General features: G+C 36.9%; 4 protein-coding genes across 8 annotated transcripts; all 4 read right to left on the reverse strand.

Moving 5' to 3' along the window:
• Positions 1-112: 112 nt before the first annotated feature.
• Positions 113-1,716, reverse strand: LOC111478088 (stress enhanced protein 2, chloroplastic-like). 2 transcript variants are annotated; one of them, XM_023122185.1, is made up of 3 exons: positions 1,222-1,716; positions 483-771; positions 113-262 (listed from the first exon to the last, which is right to left on the reverse strand). In XM_023122185.1, the coding sequence occupies exons 1-2, from the start codon at positions 1,540-1,542 to the stop codon at positions 502-504; spliced, it is 591 nt and encodes a 196-aa protein (XP_022977953.1). In that variant the 5' UTR covers positions 1,543-1,716; the 3' UTR covers positions 113-262; positions 483-501. The 2 variants fall into 2 exon arrangements, with proteins under 2 accessions (XP_022977953.1, XP_022977952.1); XM_023122184.1 differs by having other exon boundaries at positions 181-771.
• A 560-nt stretch (positions 1,717-2,276) lies between these two features.
• Positions 2,277-4,201, reverse strand: LOC111478086. 2 transcript variants are annotated; one of them, XM_023122177.1, is made up of 5 exons: positions 3,795-4,201; positions 3,244-3,294; positions 2,954-3,087; positions 2,760-2,851; positions 2,277-2,668 (listed from the first exon to the last, which is right to left on the reverse strand). In XM_023122177.1, the coding sequence occupies exons 1-5, from the start codon at positions 4,089-4,091 to the stop codon at positions 2,481-2,483; spliced, it is 762 nt and encodes a 253-aa protein (XP_022977945.1). In that variant the 5' UTR covers positions 4,092-4,201; the 3' UTR covers positions 2,277-2,480. The 2 variants fall into 2 exon arrangements, with proteins under 2 accessions (XP_022977945.1, XP_022977946.1); XM_023122178.1 differs by having other exon boundaries at positions 2,277-2,657; positions 3,795-4,200.
• Positions 4,202-4,811: 610 nt separating this feature from the next.
• LOC111477794 (E3 ubiquitin-protein ligase RKP) lies at positions 4,812-17,298 on the reverse strand. Of its 2 annotated transcripts, none has more exons than XM_023121686.1 (12): positions 17,108-17,298; positions 14,921-16,581; positions 12,533-13,351; positions 10,319-10,479; positions 9,122-9,260; positions 8,590-8,673; positions 7,430-7,711; positions 7,200-7,331; positions 6,692-6,891; positions 6,287-6,491; positions 5,847-6,132; positions 4,812-5,385 (listed from the first exon to the last, which is right to left on the reverse strand). In XM_023121686.1, the coding sequence occupies exons 2-12, from the start codon at positions 16,415-16,417 to the stop codon at positions 5,381-5,383; spliced, it is 3,810 nt and encodes a 1,269-aa protein (XP_022977454.1). In that variant the 5' UTR covers positions 16,418-16,581; positions 17,108-17,298; the 3' UTR covers positions 4,812-5,380. The 2 variants fall into 2 exon arrangements, with proteins under 2 accessions (XP_022977454.1, XP_022977453.1); XM_023121685.1 differs by having other exon boundaries at positions 4,812-5,762.
• Positions 17,299-18,889: 1,591 nt separating this feature from the next.
• Positions 18,890-22,841, reverse strand: LOC111478368 (NEDD8-conjugating enzyme Ubc12-like). 2 transcript variants are annotated; one of them, XM_023122575.1, is made up of 6 exons: positions 22,666-22,841; positions 21,713-21,825; positions 19,927-20,035; positions 19,535-19,613; positions 19,327-19,443; positions 18,890-19,206 (listed from the first exon to the last, which is right to left on the reverse strand). In XM_023122575.1, exons 2-6 carry the CDS (start codon positions 21,819-21,821, stop codon positions 19,069-19,071), a joined length of 552 nt encoding a protein of 183 aa, XP_022978343.1. In that variant the 5' UTR covers positions 21,822-21,825; positions 22,666-22,841; the 3' UTR covers positions 18,890-19,068. The 2 variants fall into 2 exon arrangements, with proteins under 2 accessions (XP_022978343.1, XP_022978344.1); XM_023122576.1 differs by lacking the exon at positions 22,666-22,841 and adding an exon at positions 22,598-22,620.
• Positions 22,842-24,404: the final 1,563 nt, after the last annotated feature.

The raw sequence follows: 24,404 nt of genomic DNA on the forward strand, positions 1-24,404 counted from the left end.
CAAATCCTACTTTAAAAGAAGATTCATCGCAACCATGCAAACAAATCTCTCGTGATTAATTTTTTTAATTTTATTTTTAATTCAACAACATATGGAATTAAAACTTTCGACCTAAAATAAGTTTTCTTTGCTTATTACTAATAATATCATATCAAAATAGACACAATCACAGCCAACAAATTTAAATAAACAAGAACGACAATTATATAATATATTCTCTATATCTGATGGTGTCCATTGCATGATCTCCTACACACTTTCCCTAAATACCAAAATATTCGTATTAATAAATTTTATGCATTAAAACTCATCTTTACTAAATTTTATCTAATCAAGTGACACTTCTTCAATCATGAAGAATGACGAAACAAGATCAAACTTGACCTATTTCAGATTCTTGTCACTTGATCAGAGAATATCCTTCACATGAAGCTATAAATTCATATACTAAAACTGTATTTTATATATATATGCATACTTACATATCTTTGATTCCGCCTTTCAATTGCCATCGTACAAGTCACTGGGATCGTTTTCGTAGAAAAGGCCGTCGACGATCTGGTCAATAAGCGAATCAATGAAGGTGTTGCAGCTGATGCTGAAGATTCGACCTACTCTGTTTCGGGCGTTGGAGGAGAATGCAAAAATGGCTGCCAGAGTAACAGCTCCCAAACAAACTCCTGCTGCTTCCTCAATCCCCTCCAAATCCATCTTTCTGAATACTGAATTTCCTGTCACCACCTCCATTGTTACGGTCGCCGCAAACACAATCTGCAAACAATTGGAATCTGAGAAGACATTGCCTCGCTTATAAGGAATTTAAGGTATTTTATTTGACGAATTTTCCAATGATTTTATCACCGCGTAATTAATCAACAACTTCGACTAATTTCATTGGCTAGATCAAGAATACTATTCATAGCGGAAGCCACTACCGAAGAGTACTATTCATAGCGGAAGCCACTACCGAAGAGTTGTTTCAGTTGAAAAAGAAGATGAAAGTGCACGTTTGCTAATTTAAGGAATGATCGTAACTTTATAATCAAGAAATATTATCTCTATTAGTACAAGACTTTTGAAGGCTTTTTGAAGAGTTCAAAGCAAAGTAATCTTATATTAAGAGGGAATAAGGAGATACCTAATTTCTAAGACACCTTACCTCTATTTAGCTCAAAGTATATGAAAATGAAGTATGATTACGAGATGAAACCGGAAACTCACCATGGCGAGGCGGCCGGAGATGATCTCGAACTCATGGCTATCCTTCGAACTCTCTATGTACTCAGACAGAGTCGCGAAGAACCGAGAAACGTCGTCGTCTGAAGCATCTCCAGAGGCTACTCTCTTAGCCTTAATAGGAACAACCGGATCGGATCCAAAGGATCTCAAAGTGCATAAACGAGGCTGTAGAAGGATCTTCGGGGTATCCGAATGGGCGGACTTAAGTTTCGGAAGCGAAACGGAAGCAGGCGTCGATCTTGGCGGGACGTCGGGGAAGGAGGAGCGCAACTGGCAGTGAACAGAGCGTGGCGAGGCAGCCATGGACGAGGCTGTGCAGAGTGCGATTGAGGATGGGAGAGAATGGAAGAATGAGCAGTGGAGAAGAAGAATCTGAGAATGGTGGATTTAGAGTACACGTTGGAGGTGATGGGAGGATGGGACGTGGCGCCTTTTTTGTACGCTCACGCAGTTTTCAGCTCTAGGTGAGGTGAGGCACCCTGCCCTCCCTTTTTATACAAATTTGAAAACACTGTTAAGCATTTCCAATTTCGATAATAGAGTTTTTACGCTTTTTATTTTTTAAAAATAAATATTCAAAAATTTTAATTAAATTTGAATGAATTGTTGTTTTATGCTGGGTTTGAAAATAAGAAACTCTATTCTAAAAACAAAAATAAAATTTTAAAAAATGAATCTTTTTCAAAACATTGTTTTGATTTGTAAACACAAGTAAATAAGTAGATTTTGTGAACTCATCCTTAGAAACAAACCATTAAAAAATAAATGAAGCAAAATTTTAGTTTTCAAATTTTGTATAAATATTGAAAACATTTGTCAAGGATAACAACAAATGCCTTATTTGACGTTTAACTTAAAATATGCTTTCCCTACTGCTATGGGGATTTCATATGCCGTAAAAGATCAAATTCTTTAATTCTTTACTTCAACAGAGGTCTTATAGAAGAGAATTAACACTACTGAACTTATTTAATGGCCTTCTTCTAATTCCTTTAGGGGTAGGTGGATCTAAACTTAAGCTTGAGATGGCCTTCTTGTTTTTTCTTGAATCGTTTGGATTCTAATCTCTTAAGAAGAGGTGGTCAGTCAAGTTTAAGACACTCGATGCTATCACAAGCTAAAGCCTTGAGATCAATTCTTTTAGGAAAATCATGAACTTGTCAACTCAAAATCATGAAAGGAAATTACTTACAGCCATCAAAATTTAAGTTTGCTCCCACTGATATCTTCAACTTTGTACTCTACTTCTTCTTACCTCGTTTGCTAAAATGATTCAAGGCGAGCCGAGAGAACCTCGTGAGGGAGAGAAATAATTGAAAGATGGAACGGCCTTTCACAATCCCCTCCTTGATGTCTCTTGCCCGTTTAGCCAGAACCGGCTCTGCTGCCTCCACTCCCAGATTGGCTACTGTCATTTCCTGCACTTTGGCTAATCATGTAAAAACGAATTCATTGCTCAACATTCAATAATACCCTCCTCCCTTTTGTTCAAATAAGAGGCAAATAAATCGTAAGGGAACCTGTTGGAGTCATGTTTGTCAAGCTACGCAATCTCTCTTCTGCTACTCGAACAGCTCTAGTGGAACTTCTCACACCTTGGGTGATATTCTGGCTGCAAAGGATGCCACAATTCAGCATTGTGTCTCGTTCTTTGTAACATATGTAAATAGTTAGTTACTGGGTAAACAAAAGAGTTCAAAATCTGATGTCAAACCCAAGATCACTAAGCTCCATGGTCAGATCACTAATTTCCATGCCAGATAACCGAATGGCTGCCATAGTGCCTGGAAGTTCCTCCCTTGTGACATCCATGAGCTTCTCTAATGATTCGGCTGCTCTCTTGAATGCCTTCGACATGAAAACATTGGGGGCAACAGGTTATCAGTTTGAAGCATTGGAAGAATGGCATATGGATGCTAAGACACAGGAAATATAGCCATGCCCATATGATACATCGCTTTAAATTGACAACATTCGTCGTAATCAAAGTTGGAGAATACAAACCAGAAGAGTGGGAATTGCAGAACAAAAGAGCCAGGTTGCAGCAATAGCCGTCTACAAAGAAGTGAAAATGCCTAGTTATCAGCTAAACCATATTTCCACACTTCCCAATCACCAGGAAAAGTACAAGCCAAATATGAGTTCCACTGCTTTACACAGAAGTCCAAGCGTTGAATTACTCACAGTAATAACTACGAATTTTAGCAGAATTTCTCGGCCTCATTTGAATTAAAAGGCCCCAATATCAGACAACAAGCGTTGGAAGTTAAAAAAAAAACTCAACAAAATAACGTAATTACTCGCATATTTCCAACTATTAGCGACGAAAATACGTAAACAGAAATTTTCAAGTATGTCAATTGTGTCAAAAGGGAAAGCAATCGCAAATTTGGAGGGACAGGGGAAGGGTGTAGTTTGTGTTGCTAGGAATGACACATCGCACATGCTTTCAATAACAATCAACACGTAAACCAAATCTATTAGACTAAACGCATCCAAAAAAGCCCTTTCGAACTCAGATTCTCAGTGAAAGAAATTAAAAGAGGTCGGATTACCGCGCAGGCAACGACATTAAGAACAAGGATGTGGCGTTGAGTTAGTGTGCACTGAGAGAATTGAACAAATGCCGGAGAAGAATGTCCAATAGTTTCCGTATAACGCAATGAAGTCGATGGATCAGACGGCGATGACGATAGCGATTGTGCTCGCACAGAAAGCAAAGAAAGTCGACGATTTGGCAGCCTGAGATTGAAAGGTTGTGGTCGGCAAAGTTTAACGTCACTTGGCCGTGCGTGAACGAGACCATGTTTGGCCGCCGGACACGGCGGCGATAGTTCCAAAGCTCGGAACATTGCTTCTACCGTTCTAGTGCTGCAAAGCGATCTCCGATCACGGAAATTGGGGCATAGCCGAGAGGATGTGAAGAATTTGGGCCTGCTAAGAGACCGGCTTCTTGTAGCCCTAAAGGCCCAGAGCCGAAATATCTACAAATAAAAGCTAATTTTAGTCCATAAATGCTTTTTTTTTTTCCAATTAAAAGCACAACTCATTTTGTGGCACTAATAAGTATTGAACTTTATAAATAAGTATTGAACTTTTAAGATCAGATTTTCGTCGCTTGCCTTTGATCGAACTGAAGGCATGTGCATCTGCACGAGAATGCTCAACAGGATAAAGTTATCTCGACAAGCTCCAAATATCAACCCACCAAATTTTCATCAAAGAGATCTATAAGTACATAACGTTCAAGGAGATTAAACATCTCGGGATCTTACCCCTCATTTTGTGGGCAAACCTTATGCTACTAAACAATCCAGACGCCAGCCTTGTAATCTTGTAATCTTATTCCTAAACTTAAAAATACACACTTTTACACATCTTACACAGTTGATTGTAATCCACAAGTACGGCAAAAAAGATCTCAACAGGCTACAAAATGTATTCACTTGTTGAAGAGAGGGAGCTGCAATCATTTTCCATCAGGAACGAATGCCAGTGTTCCCTCTGAACTTATCAAATGGCCACTGGTTACACTCCAAAATGCAGGATATAAAGCTAAATAATCAGAAGCATATCTCTAAATTTACTTCAATAATCATTAAAACATGAGTTCCCTATTCATAAGGAATTATTTTGCACTCACCATAATGGTGCACGAAGAAAGCTTTTACTAACGGAACATATTTACATTGAGATCTGAAAGAAAACTCACTTGTATTATCCCACACTCTCATTGGCCAACTCTTCAAGAGGCACACTTGCCTTGTTTCTCTGCCCACAATACTTCCTTTATTGGATCTATCTTTCTCCTGGAGACATTATAACTTCATAACTTCTAGCTCTAGCTTGAAGTTGATGACAGTTACTTTACCAGAAAGAAGAGAACGAGCATGACCACCCTCATCAGAACAGCAAATCAATTTGTGCAAGCAGCGAAAGAGGACCTGGCTTCTGGAGCAGTCTGTCCCACACCTTCCCTTTTAGCTCTGGAAGCAGAAGACAGGTGAGATTGTGATAGAAGCTGGCCTTCATCTTGTTCTTCCTACTCTCATTTAAAATTCCTTGATTGACTATCAGAGGAAGATCCTTTGAGAAACACCAAGAGAGAAACTCCATTCGAGCAATGGATCTATATGGATAGTTATGCTATGATTAAACAAAATACAATGATTCACTATGTCAGAGAAAATGATAGAGAGAAAAAGGGGAGTCAACAAGTATTTTCCTTGGTATTTACATCTCATATATACAGAATATTTCCCCTCAAACTTACTACAAAATTCCCTAACCATGCTCCATGCTATAAAATATTTTCCCCAACCAAATATGCTTTGGTACACCTATACAACTATATTTCTACTGATCCATGTTTAAATCTGATTCAAACTCCCCCCCAAAAAAAAAAACGAAAATAAAGAGGACCAAAAAGTAATAATAATTAATTGAATAATTGCCTCCTCTGATAAACCTCATCTGTGTATCAGCTTGCGTCTATTAAGACATGAGTTCATTGGTTGGTAGGTCTGCACCACCAAAATTGGTGCTGTCTTATTTTCTTTTTTCAATAGTATGAAACATAAGTACTTACTAAAATGTCTAATTAGTACCAGCCCTGATAACGTCCTCCACAGCTACGTTGCAAAAGAAACATCTCTGACAATTCAAAAGATGCCTGGAAATACAACCATAGCACGATCGGTGAGAGCAGGGTTTAAAACATGCATTAGCTTCACTTGCATAACAGATGCAGCATATGCTATCATTAGCATCTGTTTGATCACTGAATGTGGAGTTATCAAGAGCTAAAGACTCCATCCGATAAAGAAGAAGACTTAAAAAGTTCTCCAGCCGTTCAAGTTTTACAATATAACCATCACCTCTAAAGGAACCAGCCTGTAAAAATCACCGATAAGAGTTAGTTTATATAGTAGAAAAAAAACTTTCATTCAATCAGATGTCTGCACAAAACACAAAGACACGCAAGCACAGAAGGATTAAATAAACATATATATATAGGGAGAGAGAGAGAGAGAAGGAGAGGGCTAACCCAGTTGTAATCCAACAGAAGACGAAATCCACAGTTCACTGTATTTAGACATTCCATGCTAGCGAAAATACCAACAACGTCATTATATTCTTTGTACTCCAGCTCTGCACTAGCATCCCACAGATTCAAGATGATGCCAACAAGAGGAGCCAATATCATGCCTCTGTTTATTTTCTCTAAAGATTGTCCATTACGCCTAAGTGACCTGCAAATAATATTGAAAATTTATATGCATGCCCCTAATGATTTCAAGTGTAGCTATGCAATCATTTAAATATTCCTCAATTGTCAACAATGTACCAAAAAAAAAAAAAAAAAAAAAAAAAAAAAAAAAAAAAAAAAAAAAAAAAAAAAAAAAAAAAAANAAAAAAAAACTAAATCTACTCCAACTAATCCAAAACTTACAAGTCGAAGAATTCCGCATCTGCTGCTGAAGTTACATGGTTCAGTACAAAAAGTACTAACTCAGTCAACCTTCTGAGGTTTGTATCAGATCCCAACAGGAATGCTTGAGGGATTTCCCGTGTAAAGAATTCCAAAACCCTTGCAAGATTGCATGAAAGATCAAATATGACATTGCATTTTCTTTGTTGAGAATCTAGTACCTGCAAGAGAGTTAATATGACAATTACAATGATGATAATAAGCAATATGATGCCCTAGCTAATTAATAACTAAAAAAAAATGTCTATCTACTTGAATGGCATAGTTCTCTTCAGCAGCTACGTGATTAAATAATGAAAAAAGGTATATAGCACACTTCGGGCTAATTTCAGGACCTCTTTCTCACGTGAATCAGCTTTTCATTCCAAGCAATTAATACATGGGATGTGAACTATTCTTAATGCAAATACGTTTATTTGCAGAAAAATGGAATAGGGTTGTTACAATGTTGAAGAGAAGATATTTATACCTGGTATTTTTCTTGCATTTCTCGAATTGAAACTGAGAATTCAGTCATAGTCCAGCTAAGAGTATTGAATAAACGATTAAGAAAAGGTGAGAACACGCCTTCATCCGTGACACATGCCTCTCGTAGTAGTGTCTTCATAGAGCAAGAGGGCAGAATGAAGAATCAAACTGACGGTGAGAGAAACTGCTAAAAGTAGGACTTGTAGTAAAAAGGAAAAGAAAGATAATTACCTGAAATATTATAGATGATGACGATGATTCTCCATGTTTTGAAGAACCAAAGCCAGAACCTTTGAATAGTCGCAGCAGAATGTTTGTCACAGGAATCCAGGATCTGTTATCAAATGCTAATAGCAACGACTTCGGCAACTTCTGCGTAGCTGCCTCGTTACTCTCAAACGTGACCAAATATTCTTTGTACTGAACAAGAACTGATATGGACTGAAGAAGCAGATCTTTTAGATCTGCACTTGATATCCTTGGGTCATTGAAGTGAGTAACTACAAATGTCACCTGGTCAATAGGAAACCATACAGATTTATTATGGACTGTTGATTGGTTATATCAGAAAGAATATATAAGATATCCTTGGGTGGTTGTGTAGGAAACTGCACTTTTATTGGAAAAAGTTGAAGGCATATACAAGGGTACAAACCTCCAACAAAAAAGGGAGTCTTACCCTAACTACACAAGACTCCAATTCAAAAGAACAAGACCAAGGTCATACAAAAAGATCTAGCGGGTGATGCAGACGTTAAACCTAGTCAACTTCCAAACTTCCTCACCTCATCCGATCTCTTCCTCTCTCTAAAAATTCTATTGCTACTTTCCAACTAAAATCCCAATAAAACTGCAAAGAAGCCAGTCTGCCACAATTTTACCATTCTCCCCAAAGGGAGGCCTCAAAAAACGAGATGAAGTGTCTCTTATCAAAAAAAAAAAAAAGGGTAAAAAATCAGTGACCGGGAGAGATTGGTGAGAAAGAAATTGACCGGTAAAAAATCCTTGATTTGACCATCTATTGCAAACTTAAGATTGGTGAGAAAGAAATTGACATATCTAAGCAGAGCGAGTGAAGAAAGGGAGAGATCAAATAATGGACAAAGAAAATGGTAAAAAATCAGTGACCGGCAGACATGGACACTTGAAGTAACGTCCTGGAAAGCTGGGGGGAGGAAGGTAAAAAAACGAAATGTGTCGAAAGAACAATGTGATGACATGAGACATAATATCCATTTTGTTGCTGAATAAGATAAATACTTTTCATGTAATCTTCATTATCAATTTTGAAATCCATTTAAACAGTAAAGAAGTAACATTTTGTTTTACAAGTTGCACTTAAAGAAAATTACCCAGTAGGGATTTAAGAAAATGGGAAAAACAATACATACGAATGAAGCAAGCCCTTGCTTGAGAAATATAGTAGAAGGCACAAATGGAGGATCTCCCTTACGTAACACGTGAAAGCAGTCAACCTGTAAAGAAACAGAACAACAAGCATAATAAAAAGTGGTGAGAGCTAGTCAAGGAACACTTCAATCAGTAGTACTTTAAATAATGTACTTACTCTACTAGCAGTTCTAAAAAACATATCTATCATGTGCTTTTTAGAAACATATTAGCGTTCTCAAATCCTTTAAATCTACAGTGAAATATTGTTGAAAATTAAAATGTTTTGGCTATTTGAAGTAACTTAACGATTATAAACATTCTGACACATACGGAAGCACCTTAGAAACAACAAACACTTAAAAACCCAAGGTAAACGAATTTGCAAAAATGCGCATCTTATCCAAAACTTAAAACATAGATCTTAACTGAAGCAATAACTTTTGATAAGGCATACTGGGACATAAGATATACGGAAGGTAGGAACAGGCATACTCCTCGTTATTTCAAAACATTATGGATTAGGTGATTTACCAGCGCTTCAACATAAAACTCAGGGACAAAAATAAACATTGAATCCATTTTGCTAAGAACAAGAAGCAGCTGAACAGCCCACATGCACATCGCATACATTCCTCTTTGCTTCCACTGGGAAAGCAAAGAAATGCGGTTCCTATAATGAAAAACAGACAACAGTAAAGTGCTAAGAACACAAGTACAAGAAACCAATATATGTTATAAAAGACAAACTGGGTAAAATGAAGCTTAATAATCATAGGCTCATATAAAAAATAACTACAAATCAAGCTACCTTTTCTCCCTTTTCATTTTACACGCATCTGTTTGTATCATACACTTACTGAACTTACAGAAAACGAGATATACATTAGGACAAAATTGAGACAATCCTTCCAAGATGGGGGCAAACAAAAATTATAAACCTGTAAAAATTGATCTAGAGTATGAGGTAAAAATAATATAATCTTCATTCTTCACATTTTCAGACCAACGAAAAGAAATATAATTTTGTTCCAACCACATCCAAATTCTCTAATTTGTCTTCAATAACCTACTGAAAAGTGAAAACTGCAAAATCCCTCTACTCCCATCTCTTCCAATAATATTTCCACAAAATAAATGAAATTCTCTTGGAAAGACCCAACAAAAATTGAACTGATAAATGCATTGTACCATAACATAAGATCAAAATCACAAGAAAGAAAAAACGACTAACAGATTCATGGGCTATTTGAGTCTGGGAAGGAACGTTCATGACATGTGCATGAAAGTTTGACTATGAACACAACCTAACTTCCCTACATATGCTAACATTATTTTAAAGGAAAGGTATTTAGTGTAATTCTTGAGATTAAATTTTAAATTGAAAATCACATTTACCTACTTGAGATCTAGTTTCAGTTTTGTCAATGTAAAAGAATGCCCGTATGACATTTCATTTAAGAAGGGGGAGAATAAGAAAATCTCTTTTATTGGCAACCTTAATCTACATATATAAACAATACCACAAGTTGCAGAAGAACCCGATCAGAATCAATAGATAAGGAAGAGGGAAGTTCCTCGAAGTAAGCATTTCTGGTACCTAGATGCTTGCTCTTGTTTTAACTAGAGATTGGACAGGGCTCAGAAGGAAGAAGAAAAAAATTAAAGCGCATAGTAATCAAGTTTCCAATGTTCCCAATATCACTTAGAGATTCATCAAGATGATCTTACCATGCACAATGTCTTACACAATCGATCACTTCACCTCTGTAAGAGCTGCGAGCTTCTTTTAGGCGCTTTATTTGCTCCCTACAAGTTCGTTCTCTTATCTGTTTATCAGTTTCTTCAAGAAGAGCTATTAAGTGAGATTGATGTGACATGTAATGCGATGCCTAGAAACAAAACAATGACTTCAGTTAATTTTAGAACATTTTAAAATATATAACCTAAAGACTGGTTTACACATGAAAATTAAACAGTTCTTATAATGTTCATATGTGAGAGCGTGCACACACGTGCATGGTGTTATCAGTTAAAAGAAACATAAAACTGGTCGTCAATGTTAGGAATCAAAAATGGTATGATTGAAAATGCAATAGGACGAGAACCATGCAACCATTGTTTTTCTTCTGAACCTACGTTTAAAGGAAAACAGCTAGTGATAATCTAAGGTAAGCAGAAGCACTCATTACTTTCTCTAAAGTTGAGATTTGATCTCCCACCCCACATATGTTGAACTCGAGAATTTAAAAAATAGTACTAATAGTCCTTTTTAGGCTTTTGGTTGTTTGAGAGGAATTGTTTTGTTCCTCTTTAGGTTTTTCTGGTTTGTTGGTTGATTTTGGAGGGTGCTGTTTTGGCTCATTTTTACTCAGCTGGTCTTTGGGATTTATTTTTTTTTCCCCTTCTCCTTTTGTAGGTTGATCACCACCACTTCAAATTTATAAAAAATAACCATAACTTATACAGGGAGAGAGGCCTCCATATTTGTAGAGAAATATATAGATAGAAAATGAGAGATCATGGAGAATGAATTCAGTAGGCTCTATACTACAACCGCAACCCTTCCCCCAAGTTAATCTTCAGAGTCATTTCTGAAGCCCTTAAGCCACAACTTCCAACCACAAAACAAATAGAAAACTTTATGCAACCACTCTGATCTAGATGCATACTGATCAGATCAATATTGTTTAAATTAATAACTTCTTAACCCCTTAGGTTCTTCTTCACAGTCCCTTGCAACACTCAAACTTGGAGAAAATAAATGCTCCGCATTGAAATGTAAACATTTCCAATTCAAAAGGCATTCAAGTGGATTTTGAATCTTGAATACGAGGAGTACTTCCTTCGTACTTTTTTTAGTGCAGGTTCCACTAGATGAGATAAAAAGATCATCATCCTTTCACATTAGGTTGGAATGTAAGCAATCAAGGTGGTTAGAACAAGAGCTGGATACTCTCCAAAATACTAATCCACAAGCATTTCAAGAAAATCAGATAAGTTTTAACACAGCTGACACCCTTCAATGGAAATCTCCTCATTGGTCTACCTCCCCCTCAGTTTATTGCTTATGTAGGAAAGGTGAAGAGACTCTTGACCATCCCTCTTTCTCCACCGCTCTTTTTGCTAGAAAAGCTTGGGGTTTGGTGCAGAATGAGTTCGGGTTGATGCTTCGCTTCTATGATAAGGTAAACAGCTTTGTTCAGGAATCTTTTGGAGGGTCTCTTTTGAAACTGGAATTCTGCTGCAATGGCCCATTTGTGGATGGTTTGAAAAGAGAAACAGAAGGAATTTTGAAGATAAGAAAGTCGATTAGGGTAATTCTGTAGCAATGTAAAGCACACCTCTTTGTGGTGGTGCTCCCGCACAAAAAGTTCTTTTGTAACTACATTTTATTTTCTATTATCAAAGATTGGAAAGCTGTCTTGATTATTCTTCTGCGACAAAGTTTCCTCTACCCGACCCTTAGACTGTTCATTCCCCTTTTTGTTTATAAAATTTCTCCGTTTCTTATAAAGAAGAAAAAAAGGGAAAAAGGGATCAGATCTAAGGATGGACTAACTGGGTGCAGGAGGATTCGGATAAGGATGGATGGTTTACACAAATTATAATATTATGAAATGATGAAGTGAAGAGGTGCATCTTCAGTTATATTGTAAGGGGGAATGGAGTGTGTTTGGGGAACGATTATGGACCTTCAGAGGAAAAATGAGGAGTTGAAAGAATAAGGGGAAGGGAAACAATCTCGTAATCGTCAACAAGAAGGAGAATAGATCCTTTTGTCAAGTGTTTAAAGAAGAGAGAGGCAAACAGATGGGATAACCCAAGGAAGCTTAGAGAGGAAAATATACATCACATATCTAATTACAAAGTTATATGAGGGGAAAAAAAGAAGAGATCATCCCAAGCAATTTTATAAAGAAGAAGTCTCCATTAGCCTAATACCTGCTTAAAATCTGGTGCAAGTCCCATGTGATAAAAGAGAAGCAAGAAGTCTAAAAGTTCTTCTTCTCTTAATGTAGCTGAAGATGCATTAGTCTCCCTTGGTACAATCCTCATGTGCTGCACGGGGCAATATCCAAACTGTGCATCAGATTGTTCACTTGAACTTGGTTTGTCAGCTATTTCATCACTCAAATTTCCAGCACTACATTCACTGGCAACATGGGCAGATCTATCGTGCATAGGAATCCCACGAGAATTTCTGATAGCATACTTAATAGGATCCTTTGAACTCCTCGTGCATTCAGCATCATAACTTGAACAGCAACATGGCTTTTGTCTGGTGGAATGAGTTACTCTGGTCTCATGGTCATCCATGCAACCTTCCTCCCAGTGAATTACTTCAACTTCTTGATCACCAGGAGGATGTAATTTTGATATATGATTGTATGAACCTCCAAGCCTAGCCGTGACAGTTTGATGAGACTCATCTCTAAAGAACAAATAGACAGGGAAACTGCGCTGCCCACCTCTATGAAGAAAACCAATATCAGGACCATCACTTTCACTACTTCTCAACCAGTCACAAACACTCCCCATTCCAAATCCTTCAGACAAAAAATGAAGTATCACAGCGTATAGAGAAACAACAATAGAATTGCTTGGAACTCCAGAAGGGGATGCATTATGATCAGTTCCTCTGTTCTTCAGTAATAGGTTCTGCAAAAATGTTCTAAATACTGAACCTGGCAACTGGGGAGATGTTGTGGGGGGTATAAACTGAATGACTAAGCGGCAAAGATCTCTGTGCTTCTCCTCAATCTGCAGATGAAAAAGAATTTGAAAATATACTTAATAAATCTCCCAAGCTAGCATCTGACTCAATTTAGATCTTATTACTCCTGATAAGCCATCAAAAGGAGGACTTCTGCAGTGAGTAATGAGGTAGGCAGGTTATATTGACCACAAGAAATGATAGTGCCAAACACACCTATTTCGTGATAACTAACAGTGACTGATGATTGCATTAATTTGAAAGAAAATGTTTAACGTGTTTGCACATGAATATGTTGCAAGCCTGATGAATGAGTCAGTTTCACCATTGCCTAATTCCTAACTTCACTTGATATCCATGAACATCAGCAACACCTATAAGAGTTTAATAAAGCAACGAAGCAACAAACATAACAGTACAATAGAGCAACGAAATAAGAAAGCAAGAGTTCAACTTAACATGTTCCTTAAAATCCTTGCCTCCAACTTCTTCCCTGTCATCCACATGAGAAATTCCATTCAAAATTAAAATCTAAGCTAAACGGATATCCCAAATGGCTTAATTCCTTAGAACGATCTAGAGTTTGAGTCATTTTGAGATTGCATTTAGTCATCACCACCCATATCAGAAGGAGAGAATTTCAAGTTCGGCCAACATGTGCCCATTTGACTACCATAGGACATGAGTCAGGGGCTCACATGTGGCCTACTTGATTTGTGGTCCATCCCATACACTAGAGCATGTGGGCACGTGCCCGGTTAAAGAGAAACTGATTGCGACGCCAATGTGATTCCAATGATGTAAAACGCCACATAAGTTGAATAGACTAAACTACTAAGCATAGCAATTCACCTCCATATAGAGCATTAGAGAATGAATTAAAATGCTACTTCGGCAATTTTTAGGCTTTAGTAGAGAAAGGAAAAGAAAAAAGACGGTTGATGAGTTTGGTTCTATTTTAACAAGAGTGAAGACCCTGGATTATTTTAGCATAATGTTGAGAATCTCTCAATTCTCATTTTAACAAAAGTGAGGACCCTCATTTATTATTCTTTTTCAGAGATAGATATTTGACTGATACTTTTTTTTAACAAAGAAAGCAATTCTAATTATACACCAAATGTTCGTAGGAAGCCAAATTCTAAAAGGAGTGAAAAATGGAAAGTTACATCAAAAATTTGAGGGAAACAAACACCTGAAAGGAGTGAAAAAAAAAAACTAAAGAAAATAAAAAGCTCTGAAAAAATTAGCACTCTTGGCAAAGGCCAAATCAAGCATACAAACAAAGACCCTTGAAAAGAGAAATCGTGAACCAACAAAGATATTTTATTGATAATATTTCCACCCATGAGTTTAGCTATAATTAAATTATCAAGTAGTTCATATCTTAATTAATACTTCAGAAAGGGATTTCCCAAGGATGTCCATCTTTCCTTGGTAGTAATCCAAAGTTTTGGTTCTCGTGTATGAGTGCAACAAGCATACTTTGGTTGACTTTTTTCCCCCATGAACAACAATATCAATTACACAGGACACATCAACTCAATGGATGCCAATAAATACTAACCATACATATTCTTAAGGCCACAAAAAAAAAGGTGGAATTGAACAAGTACCTGATTGATTGCTTCAGATAGAACTGTTGTAGTTAAATCCATGCTACTTTCATGAGACACATCCTCACGTGAACCAGGCCACCAAACCGAGGGCATCATATACTCAAGATCCTGCTTATTTGGATTCTTCCGTGATAAAAAACCTTCGAAGAGGAATTCAAAATCAACTGACTTCCACCAAAGAACCATTAATTCTTCTCGTCTGAAGATGTGACAAGCCAATGCAAGATAGGAATAGGATCCAGAATATGGGCACTCAGTTAAAACTAGCGGTGATGTCTTACAGCTACATGAAAGGGCGTTAATTAAATGCTCAAATAATGCTAGGGAGCCTTGACATCTTAGGAGGACATCAATAATTCTATCTAAGCTTGAGTGATTGTGTGGTGGCTGTGGTCCAAACACTTCCATCATGAACGACAAAAAAGAGCCCCATCCAATATACTCAATACCATCTGCATCAGCTTCAAGTGCAGAGAAGAATTCGTCACAAATCCCAATAGAGACAGGATGAAATAGTTCTTCAACTGAAACAAACCTTTTCAGTCTCCTCAGTTTCTCAACAGAGTTAATCTCAAGGCATTCTATACGTTTCTCTTCCAATATCTTCAACAAGCATTTCAGCATATGGGAAGCAAAACTGTTTACCGATGGGGGTGCTTGAAGGGGGAAGTAGCCATCAATAGGGTATTTAAAGGGGTGAGCGCCAAAATTTATTTCACATCTCTCCCCTTGAGATAGAGATATTGCTGGAAAATATCCAATACCAGGACCCATTTTGCGGATCCCAGAAAATGCCACCCCAAGTGAGATGCCATTCCTATAGAACGAGATTTCATTTCTATCCAAATCAATACAACATCCAATGACATCACCAACAACCCAAGACTGACCATACCTCTCAGCTTCCTTATTCCATTTGCGAACTCTTCTCCCATCAAAAGCATAGGAATCATCTGCGTCACCAACACCCTCGTGGTCAGTGAAAGGGCAAGCAAGAGTTGCCCATCCAAGCTGTTGTATGCCTGAAGTTTCTAAAATAACTTCGTACATCCATTTTCCACTCCAGACACAAGCATTAGCCCTAGCACTGCTGAACATCGAAAAACTTTCTACAAGTGATGGCGGCTTAACTATCCTAATATCACCACAGATGCTAACTTTCTCGATACAGACTATATTGGATCCCAAGCCATTATCAACAATACATATGCCATTTCCCACGCCAGAGGAAGCAATTGGATGAGCAAGTTCGGAGAATCTATTCTTTATGATAGAACGAATAAAAGCCGTATCAATTGGACTAGTCACAGAATCAATGGATTTGTTGGGGAGACCAAATACATATTCAAGAGTCCGTTCCACAGATTGATGATTGAATTCATCACAATAAGAAAAACACCGGCCTTTTGATGAACTCCCTCTGTTATCATTATCATTTAAAATAACAGCCAATCCAGAAGAAATCCCACCAATCCTTGGACTGTCTTCTGCCATATGCTAGTAGAAAAGCTAGATATTCCAATTCCAGGCAGAGACGGGAAATGATGATGAAAAAATCACAAATCAGGATACGGATCCGGGGCAGCCTAGTAGGCTTCCAAATATATTAACCCATTCCAACTAACCCAAAATTCTGAAAGACAGGCATCGCCGCGACCCTGAAGTATTTAACTAAATTAATTTTTTGAAGAAAAAAAAATACAATTTCAACACCAAACATCAAGGGTAGAATTCCACATCTCGATTCATGAAAAGGCAAATATCAAATATTGAACAAGTGATCCCTGAAACTACCACTTACGAAGCTACCGTTTACACATAAATATCCCAAATACAAGCACACATAATGCAATTCTGTGTAACATCTCTTTATCCATCCAAAATTTGGACGACATCAAAATAACTCCAAATAACTGGAACTAAAGAGAAAGAACCGAAACTCGAAAAGACTACTTTAGAAGCTTTGAAAGTGCCCATTTCTGCGTAACCGGAATCACGATGTGGCAGAATTTATTGCCATCGTGGCTGCCAAACCGCGATATAATTGCCAGCAAAAAAGAGCATACCGCTACGACACGAATTTCAGGAAAAACGAAACGCAAGCAAGCTATTACAAGTCCAACTTACAAAATCAAAACACGCAAAGAAGTTGGGGAAAACAGAAAGAAAGAAAGGGAAACTTACAGGTTATGAGATTTCAGTTATTTGTGGTATGGTGCAACAGTGGAGGCGGCGGAGACATGGCAGAAGGGGCAAAGTCGTTGAAGTGGAAATTTGATTGGACCGAGAGAGAGACGCAGAGAGAGAGATTTTGCGAAAAAATTGTGCCAAAAAGTCAGGGAGGAGAGGGAACCACACAGACTGACCAAAGCAGCTGCCTCGAACCAGAGAACGCCGACTCGGAACCCTAATATGGGAAAAAAGGATGACACGTGTCGATATGTGCCCCATGATGACGTGGCCAGTACAGCAAAATCACGCGCGAATTCACTCACGGTCACGGTCACAGGCGCCATCGTACTGTGTGCCTCCGTCGACGTCTTCTAACCCGAACCTTCGTTTGCCGTTAAAATCGCTCGCTACCTAAATCCGGACCTGAATATGAATAATTGTATACGTGGCCCAACTGCATTGGTGGAAATGACTCCTTGATAAATTTTGTTCTTTTATTAGGAAAAGCAAAACAGTTTTTTTATCCTTCCAACTCAACTAATTAATTTTTTTCATTTAAAAAAAAAAAGAAATTATATATTTTATCAATTTTCAAATTTGGACAAAATGCACTACGCTACGCTATGTTAAGCAAGAAGTGGAAATAATTTAGAAAAATTATGTAAAATAAATTAACTACGAATTTAATACTTTTTCACGAAATATTCCTAAAATCATTTTTGCTAAGAATTTGTTGCATGTAACGCCGCAGAGATGGGGGAGGGGCAGAATGAGCGCCACGTGTATGGAACATTCAGAAGCCTCAATTTTGGGCCCCTACGTGACGTGTTGTGAGCACGCGTATTTTAATTTTTTTTTTAAAATTTTATACCATTTTCAACCGCAACAAAAAAGGAAGTCAACGCAATTTTTCAGTAAATTTTATAAATGAAATACACGGTGAAAACGATGTATCGGGTACTCTTGCCATTTCTCAAACAAAAATAATCTTTTTTTAATTAAAAAAATATATTTGTTTAATAATTTAACTGTTATTGTGGTAGTCAATTCTTTTTCTTATAATAATAATAAATAATTTTTGGAAAAGGACCAATAATATCTTTGTACGCTGTCCTGAAATGAAAATAACTTTTGGAATATTAATAATGGAATCTGTATGTGCATGTTGTCCATGTGTTGTGTTTGTCCATATTCATAAACCAACCTAATGAACTTTAAATGAAGATCCCACACCCTGGATTTTGAAATTAGAACAAGAAATGAGCATCTTCCGCCCTTCCTCGCCTCCTATCAGCCCATACCCACACTTAAAAAGTTCACTCAAGCAACAAATGAGAATGGCTAGGTTGATAGCAGGGTTAAAGAAAAGAGATAAGTGTGAAAAAGTGCATCGCATCACCGTCTCTGTAAACAGCTTTTCATCTTTTCTTGATCTATGAACCGATTGGTTCGGGGGAAATGGAGATGTGCTTTTCATTCACCACATAGTTCCTAATACCACCCCATACTACAACATATTGGATGACTAGACCATTCTTTTCACTAACTCACCCTTCTATCAGTCTTTCCAACTTCTAAATTGGTGGCTGGGGATTCAAATTCTAATGAATACAAAATCAAATGGAAAATTATTACCTAAGCTCCCCACTCCGCATATGTTCATTTCTAAAACTCAAGAAAAAAAAGGCCACAATTAGGCTGAGGAGGAATAGGGGATGGGACAAAATTTGGAAGTTATCTACAAAACCAATCTTAAGAGACTAGCCTGCCCCAGCCTTGGCTGGCATGCTTCCATCCAAAATATTGCGGAAAATATAACCATGTTAACACTAACAATAAGAAATGTTACACATTAACATCACTAAGTCCATTGGGTAGGTGATATCTCTAAACGAGCACTTGATGTACCAAGAGACGAAAGCTAGCTACATACAGCGCAGGAAAAGATGAACGGGAAGGATGAAGAGTGCGTGTTACATACAACGTGAGAAAAAGGTCTGCCCCATGTAACCCCCAGCCATAGCCCTTCTCACATTGGATTCAAACAACTTGGGATTGTCCCTTAAAACTGCAGCAGCATCGTGATTCAGTGGGTCCTCATCATTTGGTTCCTGGTACAAATATTAAAAATAAAAAATAAAAAAAATAAAAAAAAAACAGGGTAAGAAGACAACTCATGATGTTAAAAATTCACTAAACTGCAGCCTTCTACAAATCTGGCTAATCTGTACCGTGAACAGATGGTAGAGTCCATAAATAACAGTGTTAATATTGAGAACAGGCTTCCAATCCTCCCGCAATATGTTGAGGCACACATTTCCTTCCAAGTCAATGTTCGGATGGTAAACCTGCATAAAGTGTAAATAATTACCATACGGAGAAAATTTCCTCTGTACTCGAGGGATCAAATTCTATGGGTAAGGAGCCATCCAGGTTTACCTTTGTCTTGCATTTGACTTTAGGTGCTTCATGCGGATAGATGGGGGAAACTGTAAAGGAGAAAAAAAATGTGCCTCCTCTGTAATTCAGAGAAAAGCAAGCAATTTGGAAAATTAGTAGGCACAACATTAAAAATATTATTAGGAAGGCAGGAATGCATATTTGGAGTTAGTTAGTGGAAGGCATAAAAGGAATGGAGTAAGAGAATTTGGGATGAACAATTTTTTAGAATTAGTTTGTGGGAGAGAACAAGGCTCGTGAACTTTTCAGAAACTTGCAATTTTCTTTCTATATATCAAGAAAAAAAGAGGAAAGCACTCCACTAGCAGGCAACAGTTTAAACTAAAGATTGCTCGAGTATAAATCTCAGAGAAAATAGAATGAATTCTTACAAATAATATCCCTCATCAGGTCGTATTGACACCTCAAAGTTCATGAGGTCATCCTTGCCATTGGGAAAGGTTATGTTACATGATTTCGGTAGATTCAGCTCACTAATATCTGCAACAGATTAGGTACCAACAGTAACTAACTAACAAGGTTTCGATATCGCAAATTAGCAGAGACACATAAGCTGACAATCAACTCCAACTGAATAAACAGACTTCAGGGCAATATGCTGGAGTATGACTCTTATCAAATGCAATTGGAGAAACCATCTAAATAAAGAATCGCATGTAAATGACAAAAAGGACGTGAAATTTGGATCTCACTCTCAACCAATAAGTCATATGATATATAAGAAGCGGAAAAAATAAAAAAGAAAAATACAAAATAGGCCACTCCAGGGCTTCTAGTGTATGTTTTCTTTCAGCTATTGACAGACTGAGGTTCTTTAGTGCACTAATGACCCCATCATTACTGAATCTGATAAGACAACATCATATAAACGATCACTAACTTTATTAACATCTAAGAAACAGATAATATCTTAGGATGGAACACTTCTTTTCATAACACAAGCAAAATTTCAGTCCTGCTTAAGTCAACCAGTTTAATAACAGTCACTCAATAGAATTGTGACTGTTTGAAAGTTTCAAAAAGGCTCATTTAGAGGAAAAAATCAAAATTCACTTCTAATGACCACCAACTTTTACTTAATGGAAAGGTCGTTTTGTTTTTTTCACTCCCATAACATCACACATCAAGAAAAGGTATTAATTCTTTGCATTAGCATGACCCATGCATCTGAAAAGTTTACACAAGTAACTCCCCATTAGGACAACCTCTCATTTAATTTTCTCCCAGTGCAACGAACATAAAGAACCATTGCAGGTTCACTATCACTTCCAACCAGGCAGGCTTCCACACAATGGTCTTTTTCCAGGATCTCATAAAAGTGGTCTAGCAGAAAGTGAAAAAAAAATGCAACTATGAGCAGCCAAAAGGACAAGCACTCAATTCCCTAGTGAATAACCAGATATCTTCGACTAAATCTCTCTCAAAATTACCTACGAAAATATTTTGTCTAAATGAAAAAATTGAAAGAAATAATCATTGGAAGTAAGCCTAGGAGAATAATACATGAAAATTCTTGTGCACTCAAACATTCCAGTTAACTGCTCGCTACGACAAGCAAATTACAAAAAGTTTGTAAAATACAGACTGGCTATCCATCTTTATATAAACTCAGGATACTCGTGCATCTTAGAACAACGTCAAATAATCATACACTATTGTACGTGCATGGGACTCATTGGGGAAAATGGCATTTGAATAGAAGACTTCCAGTTTGAACAAGAAATCTAAAGCCACTTAATAAAAAAAATAAGGTCTTCAGAAATATGCTAAAGTTCGCAATATATTATCCTATTTAACATCAAATAATGACCATCCATCTCTACATAAACTCAGGACACTCATGCATCGTATAACAACATCAAACAGTAATACGCTATCATAAGTGCATGGGACACATATGGTATTTGAATATAAGACTTCTTATTCGTACATGAAGTCTAAAGCCACTTAATCAAAAAAGAATATGCTAAAGTTTGTAATATATTATACAATTTAACTGGCGTGACAACATACAATACACAAAAAGGAATCTTCAAATGTACTACACAAAATATATTATTGATGTATGGAACCAAATTGAACTAATTTCAAACACTTTCACTTTGTTGCTTCTCAATTAAATATAAAGAACCAGATAAACTCTCTTAATTGCCAAACCTTTGTGAAGACGTAACTCCCCAGCACTTTGCTTCTTTGTAGGTATCCCATTAATAGCATTTTCAGCAAGTTCTCTCTGCTTCTCCTTGACTTTAAATAGCTTAATCATATTCCTGCAGCAGAAATATGCAATTACACCCCATACATATGTTATATTCTCTCAGAAACCAACTTTTGTTAACAAGAATGAAACAACACAAAGATGCCACGAGAAAACAAGGTCAAACCACCCAAGAATAAGACGCTCTCCAGACCTCCTTCAAAAACCATCTTCCATGTGTTGAAAAACCCTTCCGATCCTCTCCAATAAAAAAAAAAAGTTTCACAACACAATCAAGAGAACGGCCTGTGAAAGCGATCTGCATCTCCCACGAAAGAGTGGATGCAACAAAACCTCTTCAAGCAGACGGCATCAGTCGTGGACTCCTGACTAAGAGATCTCAGACAATCCCAAATCCCAATTGACTACAAGATCTCAAACTAAATCTACATGGCAAACGAATAAGGCAAAGAATGAGGTTCCGAACCTCCAAAACCTCTCTACAAAGAACACACCACTTAGAATCGAGGCTACCAACGAAAACCTCCAGACCGAATCGACAAACAAAACATTCGCATCGAAACTGATAATATTATGCACAATCCCAACACTAAAAATTGTCCAAAACAAATAAGCATAATCAAATCTGAATTTAGAGAATGAAAAACAACAAAAGTTCAAACCGGAGCCTCCACAATGACAATGCGATCCCGCGAGTAATCAAATAAGAATTACGTTTCTAATTAACATCGAGCCATCCACAGCCTATATTGCAAAAACCCAATAGACAACCAACCCAAAATTGAATAAACAAAGAAGGCGATATAAACAGCACAAGAAAAAACCTGGGGAGGAAGAAATTGCAAGAACCCCAAAATCGAGAGGGGGAAAAGGGGGATCTAAAGAAGCAAACCTGTGATGTGGTAGCAATACAGAGAAGAGGGAATTTAGGTCTGAGTTGCAGACGCGGGAAAGAAGTAGGAGAGGAAGAAGGAGCGATTTGGCGAGCGTGGCTGAGCCCTACGGTCAACAAATAAATACCGCCTTCGATTGGACTGTCAAACAATCCCCGAATTTTTCTTCTGCTTTTTTGTTACGCTGATTTTCCGTTTTTCAATATTATATTATCATTCTCCTTTTTAAAGCAATAATTGGGCTAATTTAAGGGGTTTTTTTTTTTAATTCCCTTGAATTATCGTCTTTATTTGGTTTAATTATTATTTAGATACTAATTGTTAAATTTATTAAACAAAATTTATATTTATGGAAATTTTTTAAAAGTTAATTATTAATTTTGGTAAATAAAATTTATTTTTCTTTTAGCTCTCAATAATTAAAATTTATTTGGTTAAATTTTAATCATGCCTGTAAGCATGTGATTGGACAATGCAATTAACGGCTCCTTCTCTCTCCTTAATTTCTCTGCAAATTAATTTCGGGTACCAAAACACGTAGTCTCTCCGGCGACACGTCCGCCAGCGTCGCTGTCGCCAAGTGCTCGAAGGTCGGACTCGTCTCCACCAATGAGGTCGCATGCGGCGAGACAGAGCACCGGCCGGAGCCGCTTTCCGCCGGCAAGAAGAGAATAACACATGGCCTCGCTAATCCTAGTGGGTCACGCAGCGAAACGGCGTCGTTCAGCTTGATTGACAAAATTAGCCTTCTGCTCCATGTAATCTCTGAAATGGAAGGAGGCTTTTTGGTCACTTTGTTCAACTTGCGGCTGCAGATCTGTAATTTCAAAATTATATTAACTAGTACAAATACTAAAAATAAAAAATAAAAAAAATGAAAAAATGAAAGTTTAAAAAATATATATTATTATTATTATTAATTTGAAAAATAAAGTTGACTGAATTACACAAACATCAAAAACACGTAAATGAATTTTAATAATACACAAACAATTTTTTAATCTATTCTTGACAGCACGTGACACTATCCAAACATTTTTTGACAGGCATTTATGAAGCAAGAAACACGTGGTATATTACTTGTCCTACACTTCTTCCATTGAATTTAAAATTATATAAATTCTGTAAATTGTATTAATCAAAATTACCCACAAAGTAATCACATCTAATAAAATTTATATTTAGTAGGTAATAATCGATAATTTTGTTACCCCATTTCGATTCACGTCATAATTATTAACCTACATAATTTTAAAAGACCAATTTTGTAATATGATACGTTAATAAATTAATAATAATAATAATAATATAAGAAACAGAGAACCCTTTTGACATTTATTTAGTGTCGGCACCGGCGGTCTCTTCAAAAGGATAGGGTTAAGAATGGAGAGTGGTATATATGTGGCGACACGTTTGCGTCAACTCAACCAACTCCCATGCGTTGAATTTCTTTTATTTCTTTTTATTTATTTGGCATTAATTGTATTTAATGATCTGTTGACCATTTTAAAGCCTATCTATGAAATCCCTTCCTTTTGGGGGGCTGGAAATAAAATTCGATTTATTTTTAAAATATATTATCTTTGAAATAAGCTCCAAACTCGCGGAAAATCGTGACGAGAATTTGGAATTTATAAAGGACAAAGTGGGAAATAAAAGAGATAATATTATTAATAATAATTTATTCTTGTTTGTGAGTCAGGTGATATGCATTTAGGATAACGACGCATCTATAGCC

The sequence above is a fragment of the Cucurbita maxima genome, unplaced genomic scaffold (assembly GCF_002738345.1).
Source record: "Cucurbita maxima cultivar Rimu unplaced genomic scaffold, Cmax_1.0 Cma_Scf00004, whole genome shotgun sequence".
Classification (NCBI taxonomy): domain Eukaryota; kingdom Viridiplantae; phylum Streptophyta; class Magnoliopsida; order Cucurbitales; family Cucurbitaceae; genus Cucurbita; species Cucurbita maxima.